General features: G+C 49.0%; 8 protein-coding genes across 8 annotated transcripts; 6 read left to right on the top strand and 2 right to left on the bottom strand.

The window, feature by feature from the left end:
* Nucleotides 1-116: 116 nt before the first annotated feature.
* M430DRAFT_32913 (hypothetical protein) lies at nucleotides 117-1,570 on the top strand. Its single transcript, XM_024866254.1, has 4 exons — nucleotides 117-179; nucleotides 268-347; nucleotides 418-799; nucleotides 861-1,570. Exons 2-4 carry the CDS (start codon nucleotides 334-336, stop codon nucleotides 1,371-1,373), a joined length of 909 nt encoding a protein of 302 aa, XP_024723670.1. The 5' UTR covers nucleotides 117-179; nucleotides 268-333; the 3' UTR covers nucleotides 1,374-1,570.
* Nucleotides 1,571-2,185: 615 nt separating this feature from the next.
* M430DRAFT_15810 (hypothetical protein) lies at nucleotides 2,186-4,137 on the top strand (the record flags this gene model as incomplete). The annotated part of the gene is made up of 2 exons (XM_024863331.1): nucleotides 2,186-3,803; nucleotides 3,893-4,137. The coding sequence occupies 2 exons, from the start codon at nucleotides 2,186-2,188 to the stop codon at nucleotides 4,135-4,137; spliced, it is 1,863 nt and encodes a 620-aa protein (XP_024723671.1).
* Nucleotides 4,138-4,339: 202 nt separating this feature from the next.
* Nucleotides 4,340-5,488, bottom strand: M430DRAFT_32914 (hypothetical protein). The gene has a single exon (XM_024866255.1). The coding sequence runs from the start codon at nucleotides 5,431-5,433 to the stop codon at nucleotides 4,522-4,524; it is 912 nt and encodes a 303-aa protein (XP_024723672.1). The 5' UTR covers nucleotides 5,434-5,488; the 3' UTR covers nucleotides 4,340-4,521.
* Nucleotides 5,489-8,182: 2,694 nt separating this feature from the next.
* M430DRAFT_198039 (hypothetical protein) lies at nucleotides 8,183-8,994 on the top strand. The gene has a single exon (XM_024864156.1). It carries the CDS (start codon nucleotides 8,264-8,266, stop codon nucleotides 8,744-8,746), a length of 483 nt encoding a protein of 160 aa, XP_024723673.1. The 5' UTR covers nucleotides 8,183-8,263; the 3' UTR covers nucleotides 8,747-8,994.
* M430DRAFT_198040 (hypothetical protein) lies at nucleotides 8,995-10,473 on the top strand. The gene is made up of 3 exons (XM_024864157.1): nucleotides 8,995-9,330; nucleotides 9,384-9,443; nucleotides 9,500-10,473. The coding sequence occupies exons 1-3, from the start codon at nucleotides 9,242-9,244 to the stop codon at nucleotides 10,392-10,394; spliced, it is 1,044 nt and encodes a 347-aa protein (XP_024723674.1). The 5' UTR covers nucleotides 8,995-9,241; the 3' UTR covers nucleotides 10,395-10,473.
* Nucleotides 10,474-13,022: 2,549 nt separating this feature from the next.
* Nucleotides 13,023-15,966, top strand: M430DRAFT_114476 (hypothetical protein). The gene is made up of 2 exons (XM_024861557.1): nucleotides 13,023-13,779; nucleotides 13,825-15,966. The coding sequence occupies exons 1-2, from the start codon at nucleotides 13,188-13,190 to the stop codon at nucleotides 15,915-15,917; spliced, it is 2,685 nt and encodes an 894-aa protein (XP_024723675.1). The 5' UTR covers nucleotides 13,023-13,187; the 3' UTR covers nucleotides 15,918-15,966.
* A 2,165-nt stretch (nucleotides 15,967-18,131) lies between these two features.
* On the bottom strand, nucleotides 18,132-18,871 carry M430DRAFT_133225 (hypothetical protein; the record flags this gene model as incomplete). The annotated part of the gene is made up of 3 exons (XM_024862287.1): nucleotides 18,720-18,871; nucleotides 18,597-18,666; nucleotides 18,132-18,326 (listed from the first exon to the last, which is right to left on the bottom strand). Exons 1-3 carry the CDS (start codon nucleotides 18,725-18,727, stop codon nucleotides 18,132-18,134), a joined length of 273 nt encoding a protein of 90 aa, XP_024723676.1. The 5' UTR covers nucleotides 18,728-18,871.
* A 732-nt stretch (nucleotides 18,872-19,603) lies between these two features.
* On the top strand, nucleotides 19,604-23,282 carry M430DRAFT_114482 (hypothetical protein). The gene is made up of 3 exons (XM_024861558.1): nucleotides 19,604-20,263; nucleotides 20,798-20,953; nucleotides 21,008-23,282. The coding sequence occupies exons 1-3, from the start codon at nucleotides 20,086-20,088 to the stop codon at nucleotides 23,032-23,034; spliced, it is 2,361 nt and encodes a 786-aa protein (XP_024723677.1). The 5' UTR covers nucleotides 19,604-20,085; the 3' UTR covers nucleotides 23,035-23,282.
* The last annotated feature ends 105 nt before the right edge of the window (nucleotides 23,283-23,387 follow it).

Raw genomic sequence — 23,387 nt, forward strand, 5'->3', positions numbered from 1 at the left:
GGTGCTTAGATTGCCTCAGGCATAAGATACGGCTTACCTAATATCGATGCTACGGACCTCCGACAACAACACCTTGTTACCAGCCTCGGGAAAATGGCTGCAATCCACCAGACCCTCCCAGGCGAGTCAGGCAGGCAGGCGGTGAAGAGATTCGCATCCGCATTTTCCTGTGGATAACTGTAAATATCCCTTCATGGCCTTGACCTATCAGAGATCCCCCTCAGAAGCGGTTGTGGACAAGGCTGACACTCACCCGTCACGTGCTAGGGACGGCCGCAGTGACGCAGCCTTGCGACCCTCCCGCCTCCGTAGTTTGCCAAACCATCAAAGACAATGTCCAAACGAAGGTGAGTTTTCTATTTGGCCTGTACTTCTTTGTTGTATCTGTTCTTTGTCCAATTAATGACAAAAGCGCAGGCGTTCGCCTAGTCCCAACTCACCAACCAAAAGCCGCTCGTCTTCGAAAATGGAGCAAGGCTACTTCAACTTACGCAGACGCTCACCTGTCTCTCTTATCGCTTTCTACGATGGTACTGGCAAAGACATTAAAGGACGAAGCCTAGCAGAGATTTTGCAATGGCCAGCCAGCAGACTCGAATCATGCCACGACTATATCCAAACCCTGTTTCCTCTACCAGAGAAGTCTGCATTCAATGACCCCGCGCCAATCATTGACAAAGAGGTCTTTGAAGCTTTTCGCACGCGCATGGAGTTGAGGGGTAGGATGAGAGACTCTTTCGAACGGATAATGTGGTTCTATGGATTTCAGCTTCAGAGAGACGCCAATGGCAAGTTGGAGGCAAGTAGTCAAGTGCTCATTACCACTCGGGAAATCCAAACATTAATACATTGTCGCATAGGTTTGCCCTGGTCCTAATTTTCCCAAACATTCCCGACACTGGCACACAGGATTTAACCACAACCACCTCCGTATTACACGAATCATCCGGTCTCTTCGTGTTCTCGGTCTAGAGGAGGAGGCCCTTGCGTTCTATAATGCCGTTGCTGGTGCCAACAAAATCAGTCCGAAGTCCCGTATGTTCTGGGCAAGAGCGGCACATAGACCTTTGAATATACCACCCGACCTCGACGAAGAGGATGCTGATGAAGCGGATGAACGACTTGGGCCGAAATTCTTGTGGGATTTTGAACAGAAGCAGAAAGCGGAGGATAAGGCGAGGGAAGAAGCACAAAATAAAACGAAGGCAGGGGTTCAAGAGGGAGCTTCTGGAGCCGTAACAGAGGAGACAGGTAGACGGGCAGATGCCATCGATGAGACTGACCAATCGCCGGAGACGGTGTCTGAAAAATCCAAGGACAACAAAGCAGGTAGCATCCCTTCAGTTAAGGACGATGAGGATGATAACTCTTGAACAACGCTCGGAAACGGGAAACTGAATCGCAACGGATCCAGAGTTTAATAGCAAGTTGGAGTTGGGGGACGGTGAAAACAAAGGTAAGCCAGAGCATGATGCTCAGTATCCACCTGAAAGAAATGGAGAGGAACAAGGGGAATAAGCTGGAAAACAGAAGTTCGGATGAGCCACCTCCTAGCTATGAAGAACCTATCAAGAATTTTCAAGTATAGGTGCAGGATGAGTGACTTGGACTGATTGAGTGGTAAGATAGCCCTTGAAATGATGCTTTCTTCGTCCAAGCAAAAAGGAGGTAAGGTAGGTAAGGTATGGTATGTTCGAACAATAATATGTGAGTTATACTTGTTCAAGATCCTTTCTAAACCATCTGATATCCAATTGCTCAGAAACTTTAATTATAATATCTTTCTGTCAGCACTCATCTTCTATCAAGAAGCGTCTCAGAGCAATATCACGTGACAACTTCGGACCCGGCGGCTCGTTCCGTTTCATCTTAGGTGAGCGCTAAGGCCCGTTAAAAATCTTGGCACTCCTCCTCGCGCAGTTCACTCCTCATCTTTGCTCAGCTTATCGATGCTCAATTGCTCTTTACTGTTACTTCTCTATTATTAGTGTCTATTACTGCTACTTCTTGCTTGTCACAGCTAGTGCTGCGTATACGTGAGTTGTTCTCTCATAGAAAGCTCGACTGCTGAAAGTCACGTGATTTGGACTTCAGGAGTTGATCGGATTAGAAAAGGTATAAGCTGGTGCCATCTCCAGGTCCTACGCACTGGATGGTTTAGGTATAACTCACCTATTACACAGTAATGTCTTGGGTCACCAGCGGAGAGAATAGCCATGGGTATGTACAACCAGCCCCAAATGGCCAGACTCTAGCTGTACCGGCTGTAGCAACCCACCGAGGGGAACTCTGGTGTCTATGGAGTGACCCTTCGAAAGATCTCTACTATGCTGTCGGCAACAACAATACCTTTGGACAGCGAACACAATTCCCAGATCAAGGTGTTCCGGTCATGGCCGAGCTCTTAGGAATGCTACACGCTCTGGTAGTGCGAGACTCTGGAGACATCGCTCATTATATCTTCGATGACGCCAACCAGGTCTGGTCAGCTACCACTCTTCTGGACACAGCAGCGGGATTTTCAACCGGTGGTACTCCTGCTCTCGTCGCCTTTCATAACAAGCTCTTCCTGGTGTTCATACAGAATACAACTTTGTATTACTCCTTATGGACCCTCAATCCTCACAATGATACTGCTGTCTGGTCCATGCCACAGGAGATGGGTGGCATCAGTCAGGTCAGGGGTATTCCAGCTATGTTTGTTTTGAATGGTACTTTGCACGTATTGTGCTCTTCGAACGACGAAAATCGAGAGATTCTAGGCTTTGCATACAGTTCTCCCGAAGACGTCTGGAACTCTTGCGATGATGTTAGCGAGGGAAAGTCGGCAGCTGGTATCTCAGCAACGTCGTACGGTGACAGTGCCTTTCTGGCTTTCCAAGAAAACGGGCCCGATGATACTTCTCATGTGATTTATATTGCTGAGTATAAAGATGGTAAGTGGTTACCACAGGAAGCGGTGGCAGGCCAGACCTCAGCAGATCCTCCCCAACTGGCGATATTGAATGGGCGTATCAACTGTATCTTCAACTCCAACACGGAGACAAAGGATCTGAGGTGGTACTCCAGGTCGCTTTTGAACTATTCATTGAGCTCCTGGATGAAGGATATCCCGGATGATACCCTGTTATCCAATATGACAATTCCCGGTACCCATGACAGCTGCGCAGAATCAAACATCCCTTTTGTGCGGACGCAGTACTTGTCAATAACCAAGCAGATGGAAGCCGGTATCAGATTCCTAGATCTGCGTTGCCGCGTCCACTCGAATGGCCATCTCTACATGTACCACGGCGGTATCCCAATCAACCTCCCCATGTACCTAAAACTAGACAAAGTAATGCACGACATCTTCACCTTCCTCTCGAAAGACGGAAATCCCACCGACACCGTCCTAATCTCCATCAACAACGACGACGTATCCGGCCAAGACCCGCCCTCTCTCTTCTACAACGCAGTAAAACAGCACATCGAAAACACCCCTCCCTACAGCACCGGCGAGCCCCGCTGGATCACCTCTAGGACAACCGTAACTCTCGGCGACGCTCGCGGCAAGGCCGTCCTCCTCCGCAGATACCATTCCGACCCCAGCCTCGCCATCTCCGAGCGCATCGGTATCGATCTCAGCGGCTGGCTAAACGACAATCCGGAATTCACGCTGCGCACGCCCGACGGAGTGACGTTGACGCTCCAAGATAAATGGCAATACTCGGACATTATGCCTCTCGCTGATCTCATCAAGAGCAAATTCAACTTCGTCAGTAACATGTTGGGAAAAGCAGCCATGGGCCCGCCTGAGCAGTGTGCGTCCTATCCCTCCTATTCCATCCCCCCCTCTGTTTCTCTCTTTCTCTCAAGCAATAAACGCTAACCCCCCGATGTTTCTCTACAGGGTTCCTTAATTTCTCCAGCGCGGTAGGGGATCCGGTGGAGAAGGGCGAGATTGCAGAGAGTCGCTGGATCGCAGTCGGCGCGCACAGCGAGATCATAGGAAAGTTCGTCCCTGGCATGAATCATAACGTGCGGCGGAACTACGCCTGGGAGTTCAAGACGAGGTATGGTGTGATTGCCATGGATTATCCGGAGTTGCCGAAGGATTCGGACCTGATTGCTTGGTTGATTGGTATGAATATGTAGAGCTAGGTGTGGGGGTGGGGAGGATGGATGCTTTGAGGAGGGGTGTGCTACTCTTGTGCTTCGATCATTCTGTTGTGAACTCTCAAATCCAGGAATTGAAAAGACTTCACTAGGTCATACAACATTTTGCGGGACACGGGATAGGTGGAATTCGGGGTCAATTAGTTCTATCTACTGGTACCATCAGAGAGTGATAGTAAGAGACCGAACTAAGACCAATCCACGCACAGCAATATCGATTCTTCGACATGCAGGAAACGAGAGACGCCAGCAGTAAGTTCAAACTTCCGAAACATGCAAGGGGCAAGTCCCCAACTCCAGAGCACCAGAAACCAGTAACCTTCCTTTACTCGCCGATGATAAAGAGCAGAAGAACCACCTAATTCACATCCTCGGAGGTCTCATTGGGGCGGGAGACGCCGCAGCTTGGAAGGGACCCCAGGGATTCTGAGTCGCCGGTCTGAGCCCATTTTGACCCTCATGAGTAATTCTTCTCTCCTGCCTTGGAACAGGTGACTCCCTCCGCTTATCATATGCCCTCCTATGAGCAGCTCCAGGCCAAGCTGGACGTTGAGGGGCTTTGGTTGGCGAAGACGTTTTACGAGGTCGCGGAGAGCCTGGTGAGTTCCTTGACTGTGGGCGAGTAGGGTGGTCGTGGCGCATGGTAACCTTTGTCTGACGCTGTGCTGGTCCATCCTGATTTACCCATGTTCGTCTAAGAGGTCGCCGAGATCTATTGAACTGACTGTATACAGGAAGAGTAGGCTCCTCGGTCTTGAGTGGGTATTCGAAAGGCACCGCACGCCACGGTTTGAGAGGAGGTCCCTCTGGCTTGGGGACGATCTGAAGCCTCGAGAGTGTAACGCCGTTAGCAAGAGCAGCTCGCTGTTGATTTGTAGTGAAAGCTGTCGATGCCATCTCCTGCTGCCAACAATGAAACGTTCTCATCTGGGCATCGCTATGGGGCGGATAAAAGACATCAACGTTGAAGACATGGATAATGGTCGTTCTTTTGTTGACTATCCCATGGCTGTAGACCGGGTATAGACCCTTCTTCTTCCCAAAAGCTGTGAACCACTCTTTCAATTCCGCACGATATTCGGCGTAGTCCTCCCATACTTGGGTAAATTTGCCCTGACTATAGGGCGGACGGGTGATGAAAATAATATGCCGCTGTTCTATCAGTTCAGAGTAGAAATCGAACCGCTCTTTCTTCGATAGCTGACGGAGGTTGGGTACCGACTTGGATGTCGACTGGAATCTAAGTGTATCTTCCTGCGGCGCCTGAACCGCCATGGTGAACGATAGAAATGCTTGAGAATACTAAAGATGCAATGACTGATGCTGCGGGGGAGTTGGACCTTTTTCTAGCATGCGTTGAAAAGTCGGGAAGGGAAGAGTCCCCAAGGGTGACATAGGATACTGAAACTTCGACATTTGGTCCTTCCCTATTCGGTTCCAAACTCAAGCTCAAGGCTAAACGAACCTTAACTAGATGAACCTTAACTAGAAGACGGGAAAGAGCAGCCTATAGGTACGCCGGGCTTAGCTTTAATTTGATAGTTCAGGGCCTAAAACATGGCTGGGTTAGGGTTTGAGATGGGTTCGATGGCATATCTGGAAGTCTAATTATGCCAAGCTGAATATAGTTATTGACCGAATCAAGAAAGATTTAGGAATCTTTGGGTTTGATATACTTGGTTCCCTTGAATCCCGTGAGATGTTGAATTCTGAACTTGAGTTTATATATTGGGAAATCAAAATCCCCAAGAAGTGAAATTCAAGGGTCTGAAAACATGATTGACAAAACGCGGAACGTTCTGCCATCAATTATTCATCCCGTTTCGATAACCGGGCAGGATTCAGCCTCATTACCTACCAGAGAGACGAATATCAGAAGCACCTCTGCCATTCATTTCCTCAGCATTATTTCCTTGTACGAAATAACAGGCCGAGCCAAGCATACTTCCTTGAAGCGATTCCATCCTACCTCCTTCGTCCTTGTATTTCTCATCTAGGCTCCCTGACCTCCTACATTATTTTTCTGGTTACAGATGTAAGCGTCCCCAATGTTGAACTCGTGCCCTCGGAATGACATCATCAGATCCGTGGAAATTATTATTTCACTGAGTCTGACGACAGCCGCTTTCTTCCAGGGACCATGGCCCCAAATCGCAGAATTGGGAAGATGTCAGTGGGTTATTCGGCCCGTGGGTTATTCGGCCCCATATCAAGGCATTCGAAGAGAACATTGACGCATCGCGGAATCGGGCCTGGGTAGTTGGGCCCATACTCCTGCGCCGCCTAGACAGCTCTACGAACTTTCGTCAGGTAGGGAAACGAGAGTGACAGTTGGTGGGAGCCCGGAAGTATGGACTCCTTGGTGTCGTTTAGAGAGCGTAAACAGGTGTTCGATGTCAATCATTAACAGTTTGTCGGGTACTGTGAAGGAAAAGTCGCATCTGTAGGTGCAGACCTCAACGACAGTTACATTTGGTACTACCATCACACCCCCTAAGTGCTTGTAAGTAGTGCTCGACTGTGCTGTGCCAGGGTTGTCAACTTCACCACCTCGGATCTTGTCATGTCTGGACCGAACGTTGGCCAAAGCCTGGGATGGCTACAAACTTTGCAAGGCAACTCATCACGAAGCAGAAGGTGGCCGTATCTCCCTCTGGGATATGGAATCAGTATCAACATACCATGCATCAAGTCTTTTGTAGACAATTCTTGCATCATTCATCCATCCTCGCATGGCTGGTGCAGCCGATGGAGGCATGGTGTGCTAATAATGCTACCACTGAGGAGCTTTTGACTTCGGTGGGTCAATTCTGAGGGTGCAACCAGTCTGTATCAGCGGAGACTTCTCCTTGCCAGGTGAAACCAACGTCCCGAATGCAGGTTACCAGTCCTCGCCTCCGTCTTCACTATTGACCACGAGGCCCACTCCATTGTCACGCTGCTCCCGATGTGTGAGGTTCATTGTTCATCGAGGTTCATTTGTTGATCAAGTACAAGCAGTGCTGGGAGTACTCTGAACCTGACGCTCCCGAAAACCGCAGCCAGCGATGTGAGATACTTGGAGATCCGGTGGGTTGCGACTGCTTTTGGTGAGACGCGAGCGACCATCTTGGGTCCATGATTGATGAGTTGGCACCTATAAGAGAAGTATTCAAGGTCATCTCGATCATCTCTACTAGTCAGGTGAGGGGAAGGGCAACAGAATGTGTATGAATGGGATGAGATCACCAAACCTCGACATACCTGCTCGAGTGGTTGAGGCTGCTTGCAGCTGTGACTGCAAGAAGAGGTCCTAACCACTGAGATGCCAATCAAGACACGAGCAGGAATATGCTTGTACTTTAATTAAAGTACAAGAGATCAACTGCTGTATGTGTCGTGATCATTCGAGATGGAGACAGTGAACGGTAGGCAACCTGACCCTCTCCAACGCTTCCTATGCATATCTCGTATTCCGTTCCCTGCGGTATCCCTCCTTGTTGAACTCCTGATATTGTTTTCTGAGATTGGGCAGGTTTAACACATCCGCTGATCACATGGTCGTCCAAGCCTCCGCTTTCAATATCGCCGCTGAGGCAAAGCTTTTCGTGTTCTACTTGGGCGATGAGGAACTCAGGCGCCACCGCGTCACTATCCAGCTAAAGTGAAGGATCTTGATTTTGATCCATTCAGAATATGTTCAGGTGGTACAGCCAAGCCATCCCGACGTGAGGCTTTTGGAGGCTCAGAAGCTTGACACTGTGTACGGCACGGTCGCTGTACGGAATACATGTGAGGCGGGCAGTCACCTCCACAGTTGGCAATCGAACTCCCATCGGGCGTAGAGATGCTTATTCGTGAGAAGTCTTCGTGACTTGTCGTTGGAAAAGAGAAGCATCCGTTGGCCCATTGGGCCCTGCAATTCTCCGAACCGATGGAACCCCCCACTTCCCCGGGGTCGGCTGGCTGACCGCCATCTTATGTTATGGAACCTCAACAGACTCAAGGTCTCGCGCGATTATCTTCGCCCATCTCTGCCCTAAGCCCTTCAATATCGACAGCGTACTAATAGCATGCCGCCCAGCTCCAGTATGTCGCGGTAGGTCGCCGGGCATCCACGCATCGAATGCACGGATTGGGCTTCGACCACAGCTGTCTCTGCCCAATGACCCCAATGATCCCGATGACCCCAAGAATCCACCCAGACACTCGGGCGTCCCGCCACCCACTTCACCAATGGATATCTGTCCTTCCAAGGTGCTTCCTTGTATCACACATGCCATTTTTTACCTGGAGATACATCCTGAGCGTGCCACGCTACATGTCACAGCGCCGACAGACCCTTGGGCTGCAACCCGAGTCTGGTCACAGCTGCACCACGATGCATTGCCCAATGATGCCCGAAAGGAGCCACAAATGCTCTTGTCCTACTGTGTCTAGAACCTCTGCAATGGAGCGATTTTATCCGATCTTTGAGGGCAGTCCTTGGAGCTTTTGGTCGCGCCGCCGAGCCGAGCAGGGCGTATCCTGCTGCATTGCGTTGTCGCAGTGTTGTCTAGAAAAGACACAGGCGCGAAGATCCTCAAACACCGAGTACACTCTCTCATGAGCTTGACAAGTTTTCTCTCTTTCTCTTGCATATCGCGCCCTCCCTTAGTACTGTGACAAAGTTCCCATCCATTTTCCCGGACAGTCAAGCACATTGCGTCAAGATTTGCCTCACCAACCCGGTAGTACCTGGGGCCGCTCCATAGATTAGGGTTCTTCATGCTCGTGTCTATAGCTTCAGGGACAGCGGGAGTCTTACTCGCGATTCTATAAATTAGCTTCACTTCTCGCTCTCAGGGCATATCGCATCGATACTCTCAAGCAAGAAGTTATTCTTTGACCAGCCGGTCTGCACTCACCGCTTCTATCTCGGCCCATATTCCGGAAGGACAGGATCATCTATCTTATCACCGTGGACCCAAGGTGGACATCTCCCGTATTTGGATTTCCCAGGAATCATTGCCAGCACAGATCCGCTGAAGGACTTTCCAGTCGGTGTTTTCTTAGTATATCTGTCTCTTCTCATTCGTGCTGCTGGTGGGTTTTTGATTTCGAAATGATGGCATCAAGAAGGAGCCTTTACATCCAGCCGGAATCTCCATATGGCCGAGCAATACCTAATGGAAGCCTGGATCCCTCCAGAAGGTACGGGTCAAACTGATAATCCTGGATCATACTGCAAGCTGACCACAGAAAAGCGCTGCTTACATAGATGTTAGTCGTGCGGAATACGACAGTCCGTACTACCCTACTTCAAGGTAAGGTTATTCGTATCCCAACTTCATATAAAAGTCACTGAACGTCAAATCCGAAGCGCCTCTTATCCCACGGAGATGACCACTTCATCGTACAGTAGTCCAATCCCGATGCCACCTACCACCTCGGCATCTATCATTCGCTCCGAATCTATGTACTCCTTAGGTGGCTATAATATCGGATCAACCTCTGCCATTTACGGAACGGCTGGACCAAGCTATGGTTCTCACACCAACCATGGCACAAATTGGGGATCCCAAATTGGCAGAGTGTCACCAGACACATACATGGATGATTATGCTGCTTCCCCATGTCCAACGGATTTTCAGCTTGAAGCCTCAAGTCGGCCTATTAGCAAATTCAAAGGTGATAGAAAGAGCTCTGTCCAACAAAGACGCGCTTCCAACAGGGATGAATTTGATGGACCACATCAGCTTTTACAACGGCCCCCTGCGGAAAAAATTGCTCAGCAAGAAAGGGACTTGCCACATCTGCCAACCAATCTGGTGGTTCATGAGCAGGATAGTGTCCTCACTCAAGTCAATGATCGTTTGTCTCAATGCGCTTTTGACTTTATTGCTAAGTATCAATTCCCGGTGCCTTTATCGGGCGATTTGAGACCCGTTGAGCGACCTCAGGACCGAGAATGGACGGAGTGGGTATACCTCCTGAAGCGCTTGGCCACCAAGCGTCGCATACCGGCCCGAGTGTTGTACAATGGTCAAATCAAACAGTTCATAACGATTCTGGAGAACTCTTTGGAGATGCGCCACGCTGCTGCCCATCAGTCCCGCCCCCTGAAGGACGACAGAAACATCCTTCAGCTCATATCAGCTGGAATCCAGGTTGCCAAGCTGTTACGCGACTCCGAAGCAATGACATTTTTGGACCGATTGTACGTTGCAACTGAGAACAAGATTCAAGAACGGAGCCGATACCGTTCTCGTCCTTGATATGACGCCTACAAGTTGTGACTTATCGACTTCATTTCTTGTGCCTGGCTTTTGCCAGAATTTTGGCTTTGCCATATGAAGCTGGTTTTCTGTGCATCTTCCGTCACCATGAACAGAGGAAGTGTAGCACGTTTGTTTGTCTTTCACCAGGAACCTGTTATTCAAGACCGGATAGATTGATAACCGGTTTTATGTTGAAGATTCTCCCCTGTCCTAGATTGCAGGCGATTGGCCAAGGATCACCCCATACAATGGATCCGAAGGAATTGCAGTGCCGAGCTGCGGAAGTCTTACCCTTGAGATTGGTCCGAGTCGACGGCATGGTCAAGCGCCGATGTTGGAAAACCACTCCGTGATTAAACCGCAGGATCTTCCAAATGGTGAAATTGACGGTAGGCGGATGCTTGGGCGAACGGCCAGATCTCACCCTTTGGGCGTTTTCTGAAGCTATTGGTTGCTTGACAGGCGAGCGCGCTTTGGGAGGTGGAGTTCGGGGGGCTGCGAACCCGAAATCGATTATCAGAGCAGTGCTGCAAACCGGGCGTTCGGATAGGTTTTGTCGGATGACGGTTTTGGATTTGGCTGCTTTGTACTTTTTGGAGAATTGGAGTGAACGGGGAAAGGAGAGATCGTTGGTGTTGAGGGGAATATGTAATCCAGCAATCAATACAGAAGTATACAAGCCGCAACCTAAATCTTGTCCAATCGCGCTTATGAGATAATCGTGGGTCTTCCGACCGTCTCTGTAAAGCTGCTCTTTTCGGATGAGGCCTGCCACGTAAGCCTGCAAACCATAGCCGTGACGGATTCGGTATTGGGGAAGGTTGAGTCTCTGGAGAGCGCCAACATCTATCTCCGTTTCTCACCAGGAGCTCCATTTCTATGCCAGACATGGGTGACCAGTTCAAGAGATTGTTGCGCCAGATGTACCGCTTTCAAAGATAATGGGATAGTGGTGCGAGAGCAGGAGGATTGCAATATATCTCGAACCATCGAAGCTGGGGATAATATCGACCTGGATCAATGGACTGAAGGGTGCTTCGAGCACTGCATGGTGCGGCCTGCAACTGTAGTAAGTCTGATCCCGATCTTGAAAAGCCCATAACTACCTAGGTAGTAATAGAATAGATACCAGATCAGGGAGCTTTGCAGTCGCCATGTCCCTCAAATGGCCCGATAGAGGTGAAGGATATCAAAGGCCAAGGATGAAGACGGAGTATTTGGCAGCGAGTTCCTTATTGGACGTTCATTTCAAACCTGCATTGATATTGATGGTCAAATCCTGCGCTGTACCCTTGATCGGTGCATATTGCAGAAGAGCGATGGAGTTTGAGACTGTTAACATCGTATGCATGGGATTATATGTAACACGAGTGGGACTGGTTCCTGATTTCAGTAGCATGGAGTTCAAAAAAAATCTATTCCCTCTAGCCTCGAACGTCCTTCCCAGTATGAAGGATTAAAATATATGTGAATTGTTTGTCCTGATTAGTCCTCCTGGCGCATTTAATTTGCGCCAGCAGGGTGGATGGGACTGGCTGTCTAGGCCGTTGGTTCTTTATCCCACGAACGATATTGAAATAAGTGACGCTCAAGTCCATTAAGAGGCGCAGGAGGTAGGCAATATGTGGTTTCTGTACTAATCATAACAAGGAAAATAAGGAAATCAAATCATCGATACCGGAATTTGTAACAGTAGGCACACGATGAAGAGGCTGATACACCCGCCCTGTCGTGCTTATATGATCCAAAGCTCACAATGATATTGTCCTGGATGAACCAAAGGATGGTTGGACTGGAGGCCCATTGGCGTCGGACATAGGAACAAGCGCATATGGCGATGGTTGGATCCGTCCTTGGATGAATGATGAGAGCAAGTGAAGGTCGTCGAGCTTTTTATAAAGAAATTTGCAGAGAAAATTGATTTGGCGAAGGTCCATTGTTAGTCATCCACGCTATACTCTAACTGGGGCTAGGTTAAATAGAAAATCTCAACCGCAGTTCAAGCTTCTTCTCTCTTCATTCACACAATTACATTCGTCACGGTTAATCAACCGCTAGATACCATTCACCAACTGGCTAGTCGGTCATATTTACGTGCTATAGTGATCATGATATGCGGGATCTCATTTGCTGTGGCAAATTTCTGCTGCCAGAGCAGGTTTCCGTGGTTATGACATTCAACGCCATTTTAAGACGCCTCTCGAGGGCTGGAGCTAACGGGAACAATAAACATTACCTTTAGAACAGGCATTCATCTTCATAATTATCCTTCCTGATCAGTTGAAGTGTATTATCCAATCCCTTCATAGTCCTGGCCCGCCTGCTCCAAATCTGGGGCTTGCTAAGCATCAGTTACTGGAACTTTGTGGAATAATTATCCAACCACCCATTGTTTAACAATTAAAACCTATCCAGTGATTTAACTCCAGTAGCGATAACGACCTTTCTCAAAATGCATTGATTGTGTCCTTGAGAAAAGAAGGAATCTGACTTGCATTCTCTCTCTTCTACGGATTAAAGTTTCACCGACTTCAAACATTCCCGGGCGGCCCGCAGGAATATGGGGTACGTTGCCTTTCACTAAGCCGTGTTTGCATGTGAATGATGTTTATACACTCCACCTACCTAAGTAATACAGCTTCATGTTTCCACGACTTTTCAAATCCGCAAATTTGCAACGTGCTTTAAATCAATTTGTCAATCCAGGCCTACCCTAGATCCCTATTCGGCGCAAAGCCATGATCCACTTGGAACTCTGGTGCTTTACCACTTCCTAGGCGTCCGCCCGCGATGCCCGAGCAGCCACCACAATCCTTATCGCACGCTCAATCCCTACGAGAAGATGCCCTAAGACGTCTATCAAGATCACCCCATCCATACCACAAGCAGAAATTTGAACTATCCCATGCCTCCGAGAGATTTGGCCCTAATGCACCTCCTACCCGGTCGCCGTTACGCTCCACACAAAATACCGATGATGAGGAACATGATGGACAGAGGCGGTCGCCAGAAAGACAACGTGAATCGACGAACAGTGATAGTGGCACCGAGGCAGATGATGAACATTGCTTGAAAGGACTACCCGCGCCGAAGCTACGACCGCACAAGGGATTGAGGGGTCTAGACGGGTCTGTGTCTGACACGTCGAGCCCTCTGTTAACACCGGCGATAATAGATGAAGTGATAGGCGGTTCAAGGAAAACGAGCATATCATATGACTCTCTGACAGAGGAGGATGTGTGGAGAGTGGTGGAAGCATTTCGACAGAAGCAGAAGGCCGAGATTGTGAGGAGGGTAATTGAAGGTGGCATACTGGTTTTTGTTGGATCGATTCTATGTTTCAATCCAGAAACCAGAGAGCTCCTCTTGTTATGGAAGAGAGGTAAGTCTAAGGCTTTCCCCTTGTAAACTGATCTAACTGATCCAGAACTGATATGCCAAATCCTCGTCATAACTTTCCTCCTAGCTGTATATCCCCTACGGTTGTTACGCCATATAAACCCTGAACGACCATGGAAACGACCACTGCCATTGGCAATTCCAGCAGGCTTCGATCCTGCCCCTCTCTTGTATCCTCCTGCCATCACCATACTTGTATCAATGCTGCTCTTCGTCAAGAATCCCACCGGCTTTCTGCCAGGCATCATTCTATCATTATCTTCACTTCCCAGGGAGCTGATACCATCGATTGGGGGACTTGATGGCTCTAATACTCTTCACTGGGCATTTTCTTGCTTGCCCCTTTTCGCCGCCGAGACTGCCGATACTGCCAGCATCAGAGCTGCACGTAACCAACAGTTAATTAAGTTAGACCCCGAAGTCTTAGTGTTAATACCGCCCTTGCATCAAGCACTATGTGTAACTTTACACTACCTGACAACGACCAGCCTCCTCCCTGCAGAGTTACAACTCCTCTCAATCGCGTTGATAGACCTGCTGCTATTGGCATCTTCACCGCAAGCGGTCATTCTGAAGGCACTGCTTTGGGGCGGTGGACTTGGAGTTCTGGTCACTTGTGTGCATGTACTTCGATGGGGTGTAGCTTTGGCAAGAGTACCAAAGTGGCGCTTCAGACGGACAAGGAACTCATCTAAGCCTTTACGCGCACGAAAGTGCCTGTCGTTCGGCAGGTTTGGAGCCTCTCTCTTTGCGAGGAACGTAGCTGTAAGCGATTCAAGTGATGAGGAAGATGTGCTGGAAGCCTCACGACAGCAGCACATATCAAGTGCCCGCCGGCTGTCAACCAAAGACATTGGTCGTGGAGAGAATGAAGTTTTTGAGAATGGTGCAATATCGGCCATTGATAATCCTCCCGGCGGTAGCTTTTCATGGACTCAAAGACGGCATACGCTACCAACTATGACCAATTTGCCAGCGAGGTCAAGCCAAAATACACCCTCCGGTCGAAAAAAGAGATCAACCTCATCCAGCATTCAATCGTTCTTCCACCTTACGCAATCCCAGGCAACTGTAAGAAAATGGCTCTATGCAGGATACGTATATGCCTGGGTTCTGGTCATCATCTTTGTGGGCATCAGAGACTATATCCAAAAATTTGCGCTGCAGGAAAATGAACCTATAGGATGGGCTCTTGGCTATCTCCTTGGTGATATCTCGTGGTTCAGGATGGAGGTTGTCACCGCCAACCTTCAACGATGGATATGTCTCCCCGCTCGCAGTGGCTTAGAGAACGAGGAATCCTGTCATCTAGGGTGGGTCGAACACCTCAGACATGCGTCTTTCGGAGAAGCCAACACTCGATTGATAATCAGCGGATACTGGCTAGCAATTATTATTGTAGGCCTCGCGATTGTCTTCCGTCTCTCAACGATCTACGAGGTCGATACCCGCCGCAAAGTCTTTCATTTCATGATGGTAGCTATGCTTCTCCCGGCCACATACGTGGATCCAACATTTGCAGCATTGGCACTAAGTCTAGTGCTCTCAATATTCCTTCTCCTTGACCTCTTCCGAGCATCACAACTCCCTCCTCTCTCCAAATCCTTGGCGTATTTCCTCACTCCTTACGTAGATGGACGAGACCTCAAGGGCCCTGTTGTAATATCACATATTTTCCTTCTCATCGGCTGCGCCATCCCACTCTGGCTATCCCTCGGCTCTCTCCCACGGATCGGTCAGAACTACCTTGCCGGCTGGGAGGTCCCAACTCGCGAAGTCAGCATGGTCTCGGGAGTTATATGCGTTGGTATGGGCGACGCGGCAGCCTCACTAATCGGGCGCCGGTATGGGCGGCGGAAATGGCTCTGGCGCGGCGGCAAAAGCATTGAAGGCAGCATAGCGTTTGCTACTGCCGTGGGACTGGCGTTGGGGCTTGCAAAGGCGTGGCTTCGAATTGGCGGATGGCCTGCTAATAACGATGATTCATGGGTGATGACGGCGTGGAAAGCGGGTGTTGCGGCGGGCGTAGCGAGCTTGACCGAGGCGGTGCTTACGGGTGGGAATGATAATGTTATCGTCCCCGTAGTACTTTGGCTTTGTGTTAAGGGGTTAGATATTTAGATCAGATCCTCAATTGATGATTGGGTGCAAGGCATCCAGATACCCTCTTAAGAAATCCTAAGTACCTATGTTTAAACCGTCTACTTCTAGAGCTACAGGTAAGCAACTCGTCTTATACCCAAGAGGAGTTATATCTCAGCATCCATGGGTTTCCCTAGTCAGGAAACTTAACACTTTCTTTCCATCCAGGAACATAAAGACTACATCCAAGGCCGGGAACTAGCTAGCATATAGCGATCCTCTACCAGCGAAAACCACTCTTACTTATATCCTCTTCGCTTGGCGTAGTGCAGAGCTAAATATTGTGCGGTCCTGCGGATTTACCGGTCATGCCCCTAAACCACTAGCGACCCACCCCCCCTAAACTTAGGACCCGTCTCCCTGAGAGTTCAGGAACCGTGATCTTTATATAGCTTTCCCACTATAAGATGGAGTTCTAAAAGAAATCCTATTAAGTTCCGGGACCTGGAAGCTTGGGGTTGGGGTGGTGGGTTCGTGGAGGGTTGATATAGATAGGTAGGAAATGTGGGGGAAGGAAGACTATGTAAGATGAGGGTGTTGCTTTTATATCTATCTTGTGCGCTTTTCCCCGGTTTCTTCATACCCGGACTTATTTTATAGAAGGGGAGAAGGGATTGGGACTTCTTACTGATATCTTATGCAATTGTGGGTATTTACAGAGTAAGGTATGTAATTCAGAATTAACAAGCAGCAGTTAAAAGAGCTTGGAGAGCTGTGATAGATAGGATTGAATGATGTTATGGTGGTAAAGTGTTTGACGTAATACTTGTTTCCTTTTTGATTTTATCCATGTCTTCGATTTCATAGATCTCTTGTTTACCTAGGGCTTGTTTGTGTTATTAGAAAGGATCCGAGTGATTTTCCTAGTATTGCCTTCCTAAAGGCTAAACAAAACACCATATCAAATAGCTCAAATCAGATGATGCGACATTTACTTAGGGGATAAGGAGAGAATTGCGGCCATGTAGAATGATTGAAATCAAAATAGGCTTGATTCCGCTATGTTCTTGTTTTAAAGATTGCTCGATGCACTGATAGTTTCAGTGCGAGAGATAGCTTTGCAGCATCTTTCCAGAAAGGCGGAAATCATTGTTTAAGGTAAGGTAGGCAACGTAAGAACAAACCGTGATCACCATCCATTTTCCACCGGTTGAAAGTTCTCGGCTTGAGTTTCAGTGAGATAGTCTCTAAATCCAAGTAATCTCAGCTGTGAGATATCATGATAAACCATCAGTATATCACGCGAAGCAGGACAGCTTGGCCAGTATGGACGACGGCAATACGTATGCCATGAGTTGCAATTTTCTGGGCTTGGCTTTGTTGTCAGGTACACCTCCGGAGTTTAAGGAAGTTCAGAAGTTTTGCTAGGGATTGGGAAGGATTCTACATTTTCCTGGACTTGAAGAGTATAAGGTGTAGAGGATCTTCTTGAGAATAAGGTAAATGCTAAGCTGAAATGTTTCTCGCATTTCTGGTGTAAAACTTCTCTGTAGCGACTCTGAGGTTGGCTGGTTATAAGTCACAACTAGATTGGTAAATAAGAACAAATTGGAGGAGTGTTCGTAGTTGATGATGTTGAAAGCTCAGGAGTTTCAAGCCCGCCTTACGCCCAGTTGCTGGGGACCTCGTCGCAGCCTTCTTCATTATTATCAAGACTCCTTGAAGAAGCAGACGCCAAGAACGCTTGTGCCTGCGATGCATACTGCATAGCAGTAGTCACATGGACATCCCCGCACTGGATACACCAGTGAGGGAAAAGCCGAAGCCTGGTTTCCGATAAATGTGAATGTAGCTTTGGACCTGGGACTCGGGGCGTGAGCGTAATTTTCTATGTTGAATACTTGATTGCACTATAATATCCCGGTGTCCACATGTAACAAAGCCTGCTGTTGAGGATGGGTTTAAGCGACTGTCGTCGATTGAAGAAAGAAACGCTCAACCAACCCTAGATCTAGAATGAAAACTCACGGTCGTTCTCTATTCCTAGATCTTGCAAGAGCTGAATGTGGTCTCATTCAGAAGTAATATCTATACATATCTGCATGCCATGTTTTAGATGGGGTCATGAACAGATTATTCCCCCTACGAGTACCATACAAGAAGTGTCCTCTCCATCCAAGTACTTGCCCACTATCGTACAAATATTGCCTCCAGCTATCCCCCCGTGTTCTCCTTCATCCAACCTGTAGATGTTTATCGACTGCCTGGAGGGGGTTGGTTCATCATCTGAGCTTGTTGTTCTTGGAATCTCTGGCCGATCCTCTCACTACCCGCCATGAACTTCTGTACACATCGAGAAACACAGCCAGTCTCGCGCTGAACTAGCGACTTGGTGGTGAAGTCATCGATGCAGGAATCGAAGCAGTGAGATACGAGGTTGGAGAACATCTGTTGAGATGGATAGTTAGTGACGATGGCAAGTGTAGTGGAAAGGCAAGAATTGCAAATGAGTCCCGGGGAAAGTGCTCAAGGTAATTAGCCACCAAAGAGCTAAGGAAAGGATAGATCTCTCTAGTGCTTGTAGCCACAGAAGACAAACTGATGCAACTTGATGCCTGCACCGGCAAGCTGCTTTGGCAGAGCATGCAAGAATCCTTTCTGTTCGGCCCATCTCCACCTGCCTTGATATTTTCCAGTGTATTAAAGAAATCAACCTACGCCCATAAACTCCTTCATCTGCTTTCGCTCCATGCGAGATTGAAACTCTCTCTGTTCGGCATTTGTGAGCCTGTCGATGGATTAGCTGAAGAGCTCCGTGAAGCTTCTGGGAGAGCTGCCCACCCGTCCATCTTGACTGATTTTATCGGGAAGGTTTGGGTCGTGGGTAGAGAGTGTAAATTTCAGGGAAAATTCAGCTTGAACAATAGGGCCCTTTTAATGGTGTTGTGTGGTCAATTCAAGTGAGGCTGATGGTCGAGTCCTTGAGTTGCTCTACAGATACAGAAATTTGGTCATGGTTGCCGGTGATGCCTTGTCCGTAAGGCGCCAGACCCAGCCGAGACGTTAGCGTTAGCGTTTTCATCGGAGCCAACCTTCTTTTCCACCGACCACGTCGATCTTAAGAGGTTTGAGGGGCAATTCTGGGAGGCTCTGACATGCTTAGTTATTCAATCGGAACCCGGATGTGCAATTCCTGGTACGATATCCTTTGGTTGGAGAGGAGCATCATTTGTGTGTACGGTAGGCCAAAAGGACGGCTGCCGATGGGCCTTCAAGAACGGTAAAGCTATATATAGTAGTTTCCAAACCATTGCCATAGGAGACCGATCTAGTATGCTACTATTATGTACGGGGAAATGTCTCGCTTCGCTTGAAGAATGTGAGGTCTGGAACTACGACGTGCTATAGGAGCAAGGGAACAATCAAGGGGGAAGGGGGTTGCATCCAGATATAGGTACCTATGATCAACCGTAGATGTAACATGTGCAGAGGTCTCTTGTTGCTAATCCAACATACAAAGACGGGGCAAACACAGGCAGATGGAATCATCCCTGCAGTTGCAAAAATACCAAAATACCAAAATACCAAAATACCTTGGCACGGTAGAGTTCTCGCTCAGTCTCAGGTCAGCAGGCGAAGGCACTTGTCTATCGCCCTCTGCACTAGCGCGGGAACGGCTTAGCGCCACAGCGAGGTCAATTCCCAACTCCAACCCTTGGGATCGAGCCCACAAGGCGTCCCCCAAAAGCATTGGCAACGACCATCAGTCTTTGTCGCGTCGAACGCGACTCTCTTGTTCAAGCACTCGCTGCATCATTCAAAACACCTGTTGTTCCACCTCTCATCCCTTCCAATCGTCCGCTTTCCGCTGCGATCTTGCTTCCCCCAGTCCCGGTGGCGTCGCCCGCGCTGCGCCGCCAGCAATTCCCCCCCATCCACTCCACGAGACGCCTTACAACTCCTCCCCAGGGCCTTGTGCTCGCTGTCGCATGCACATTAACATCTGCCAGGTTACCAACAACTCCCAGGGCAACTCCGGACGCGTCTTTGGTGACTGACACTGGAGTTTGGAGCCGAATCTCGACCCCACAGTCTGCCGGCCGGCCAGATCTGACCTGTCCGGGCAAGTCGGGCCTCAGCAGAGGTCCTATCACTGGGCAGCCTATTCATCGTTCATATAGGCCACCAGCTCACTGCCGTTTTCGACATGACTTCCAGCCATTCAAACCCGTCCTCCGTGCAGCAACCCTTTGCAAACCCCCAGCCAGCTCCCGTACCTAGCACATCCCAAGCCGTATCCCAGGCGACATCTCCTCCGACGAAACAGAGCTTGAAATCATGGTGGAAAGGCTTTAGACCTCCGGCAAAGAGCAATGAAACACATGGTAAATTCCCCTCTTATAGGTGTCAATCATCTAGCGCATCAAGGCAATACAGCCTCTCCGACCAAAGCATGTCAAGATTGCCAAAAGCTCGTGCGTCCTTCTTTCGGGAAAGCATCATGAACGACACTGCACCTGTCATAGATGGACTGCCAGTTGAAGAAGCAAGTCAAGCATCTTTGTCACAGCGGAAAAGTCAGAGGCGCCTTTCCTTTCCAGCTTTCAATACTCGGAACCTCTTGCGTTCCAGCTCCGGACGACACTCAAGTAGTAACTTGAGAGGAGGCAGTAACCAGGAGCAACTCAGGCAAAAGAGATCATCAATTATAGCCGACGCTAAGCAGCGCTTCTCGGCCATTGAGGAAGAAAGGTTTGATCAAAGCAGCACCTCTATTGCTGACCATGATAGTGACCCAAATGCTCCACTGAGAGCTGGGATCCTTTCTACCCCCAAGAGGAGATCTCTTTGCTACATCTGTAACAATATTTTCAGTTCAAGATTTTCAGAAGAGAGTGCTAAGCAGACAATGAAAACAGCCGACCATCCTACGGGCATCTTCGGGGTCCCCCTACGTGAGAGTATAGGTTACGCAAACGTCGCCATCTCACTCGTCGATGCAGAAGGGAAAAGCTATATCTATGGATACGTACCGATTGTTGTTGCAAAGTGCGGCGTGTATCTGAAAGAGAAGGGTACGTGTTGATGTTGATGTTATGGCGGGGAACATACACTAACTTGCTGCAAAGCTACCAACGTCGAGGGGATTTTCCGCTTGAGCGGTTCTGAGAAACGGATCAAGGAACTCAAGACCATATTCGATTCGCCTGAACGTTACGGGAAGGGGCTAGACTGGGCTGGCTACACTGTTCATGACGCAGCGAACGTCTTACGAAGGTACCTGAATCTGCTTCCGGAACCTATTGTCCCGCTAGATTTATATGAACGGTTTCGGGATCCCTTACGAGGTCACATAAAACAGCCCGTCAACGATAATGAAGGGCCTCAATTAGACGATGACTTCGACGTCGACAAAGCAATTGCCACATATCAGCAGTTGATCACTGAACTACCTCCTCTCAATCGCCAGTTGCTCTTATACATTCTAGATTTACTAGCTGTCTTTGCATCAAAATCGGACGAAAACCGGATGAACTCGCAAAATTTGGCGGCAATTTTCCAACCTGGCATGTTGTCGCACCCACAACATGACATGTCGCCACTCGAATACCGTCTTAGTCAAGATGTTCTGATATTCTTGATTGAGAACCAGGACCATTTCTTGATTGGGATGAGAGGCACGGCTGCAGATGAGAAGACAGTGCAAGAAGTTCAGAGCGGTGGTACTCCTCCTTCAAACACCCCAATCACTCCTGGCAAGCCAAGATTCGGTCTTGGGAGATCTGCTTCGAATGCGAGTGTGAGTGGGGATAGTACACGAAGGTTTAGTGGATTACGAAGGAATGTGTCCGTGTCTTCACGACAATCCAGACAATCAAATGGTGCTCCAAGCCCAGCTACCCCAACCTACGCAGGCTCATTGCCAATGGGCACAAGTGGAGGTGTTCATCGAAGTAACACTGTGCCTTCCAAGAAATCCCCTGGAATGCCTCAAGGCCGAATGCACAAGTCCTCTGGGTCACCATCACCAGTAGGGGCTCGTGTCTCCTCTCAATCGCTTGCTCCTAGAGACCCATCTCCTCTAGCACCCGCATCAGAACGGGGGGTCTCGCCCTCACCCGGTGTTGCCCCTCCTACAGTTGGTATATCGAGCTTGGCCCCATCATCGCATGCTGGATCGACTGTGACTAGTCAAGAGAGATTACTCGGAGACCAGCCTGAGAAGCAACCTGAAGTCGTTACGCCTTCCAAAGAACGAAACGTCGCAAGTTTCTTTCAAAGATCACCAACTGTGGATAGCGACAAGCGACCCCCAAATAAGTTGAGGAAGAAGCGTATGCTCAGCTCGAATCCAAGTGCTCAAAGCTCGACCAACTCTCTCCATGCCCCACGGTCGAACTCCATTTCCCCCGGGCCTCGTCCAACTCGCGATAGACAGGATGTGATGGAGCATCCACCATTGGATACCATCCGTTCTGCTAGTCCTGTGCCTTCAATCACTGATGCTCCACCAGTCGCGACAGACACCCCTCGTGCCGAGCCGTCTCAGCCTTTGCCAACAAAACCTGAAGATCCTCATCAATCATTAGATCATACATTGAAAAAGGGGAAAGCTTCGCCGGTGTCGTCTCTACGCTCGCGCTCATCCTTCGAGCAATCGGATCTTGACCACATCGATGACTCTACAGCTGCTGTGGAACAGAGAGAGAAGCGGTCGAGGTGGAGATTATCTCGGCGAAGAGAAGATTTCCATGGGCATACTCTCAGCCCGCACAAGGCCCTGGGATCGGATAATGGTGCAGGAACTAGTACAAGTTCTGTTGGTAGCTCAGCGCGCCAAAGAAAGAGTTTCACCATCGACTCTAGACCTACCGATCCAGAATCTACTCTTGGACAATCAAGCAACGAGGGTGGTGGTCCAGCTGGCGAGGAGAAGAGAGGCCCACTGGGCTGGATTAAAAGCAAGATGCGAGAGAAGCGTGAGGAGAAGGAAGCCGAGAAAGAACGAACCAAGAGTCCCCCAGCTTCAACTGATCATCTTGCGAGCAGAGGAAAGAGCATGGATCTCAGGAGGGAAGAGAATCCAGAACGGTTGAACCCAGAGCGACCCACCGAGGCACAACCTCTGGGACAGACCGAACCGTCTAAACAATGACATTCGATGAAAGGCACATGATTTTTCTGACAGTTTTGACGTGTTCCAAACGCCAAACTAATCTGCTTTTCTGCCTTCTCATTTGGAAGTTCCGGAGTTGAGAAGCAGGACGCTCTGGTTGATACCTTTTTCCCTGCCTTTTGTTTTTCATAACTTGATTACTAGGATCGGATACCCCGGACACTGTTTCCCCCTTTCTTTTTGCCTTTTCTGTCAATTTTATTGGAGTGCGACGGAAGTGAACAGGGTCTGAGTAATGTACGGGGTTTGGTCATCGTGGAAGAAAAGAAACGGGGAAAAACGGATGGATATGGCGTGTTGGAATAGCCGGGCGTGCCTTGAATTGCTCGGGG

Source organism: Amorphotheca resinae (assembly GCF_003019875.1).
Source record: "Amorphotheca resinae ATCC 22711 unplaced genomic scaffold M430scaffold_2, whole genome shotgun sequence".
Classification (NCBI taxonomy): Eukaryota; Fungi; Ascomycota; class Leotiomycetes; order Helotiales; family Amorphothecaceae; genus Amorphotheca; species Amorphotheca resinae.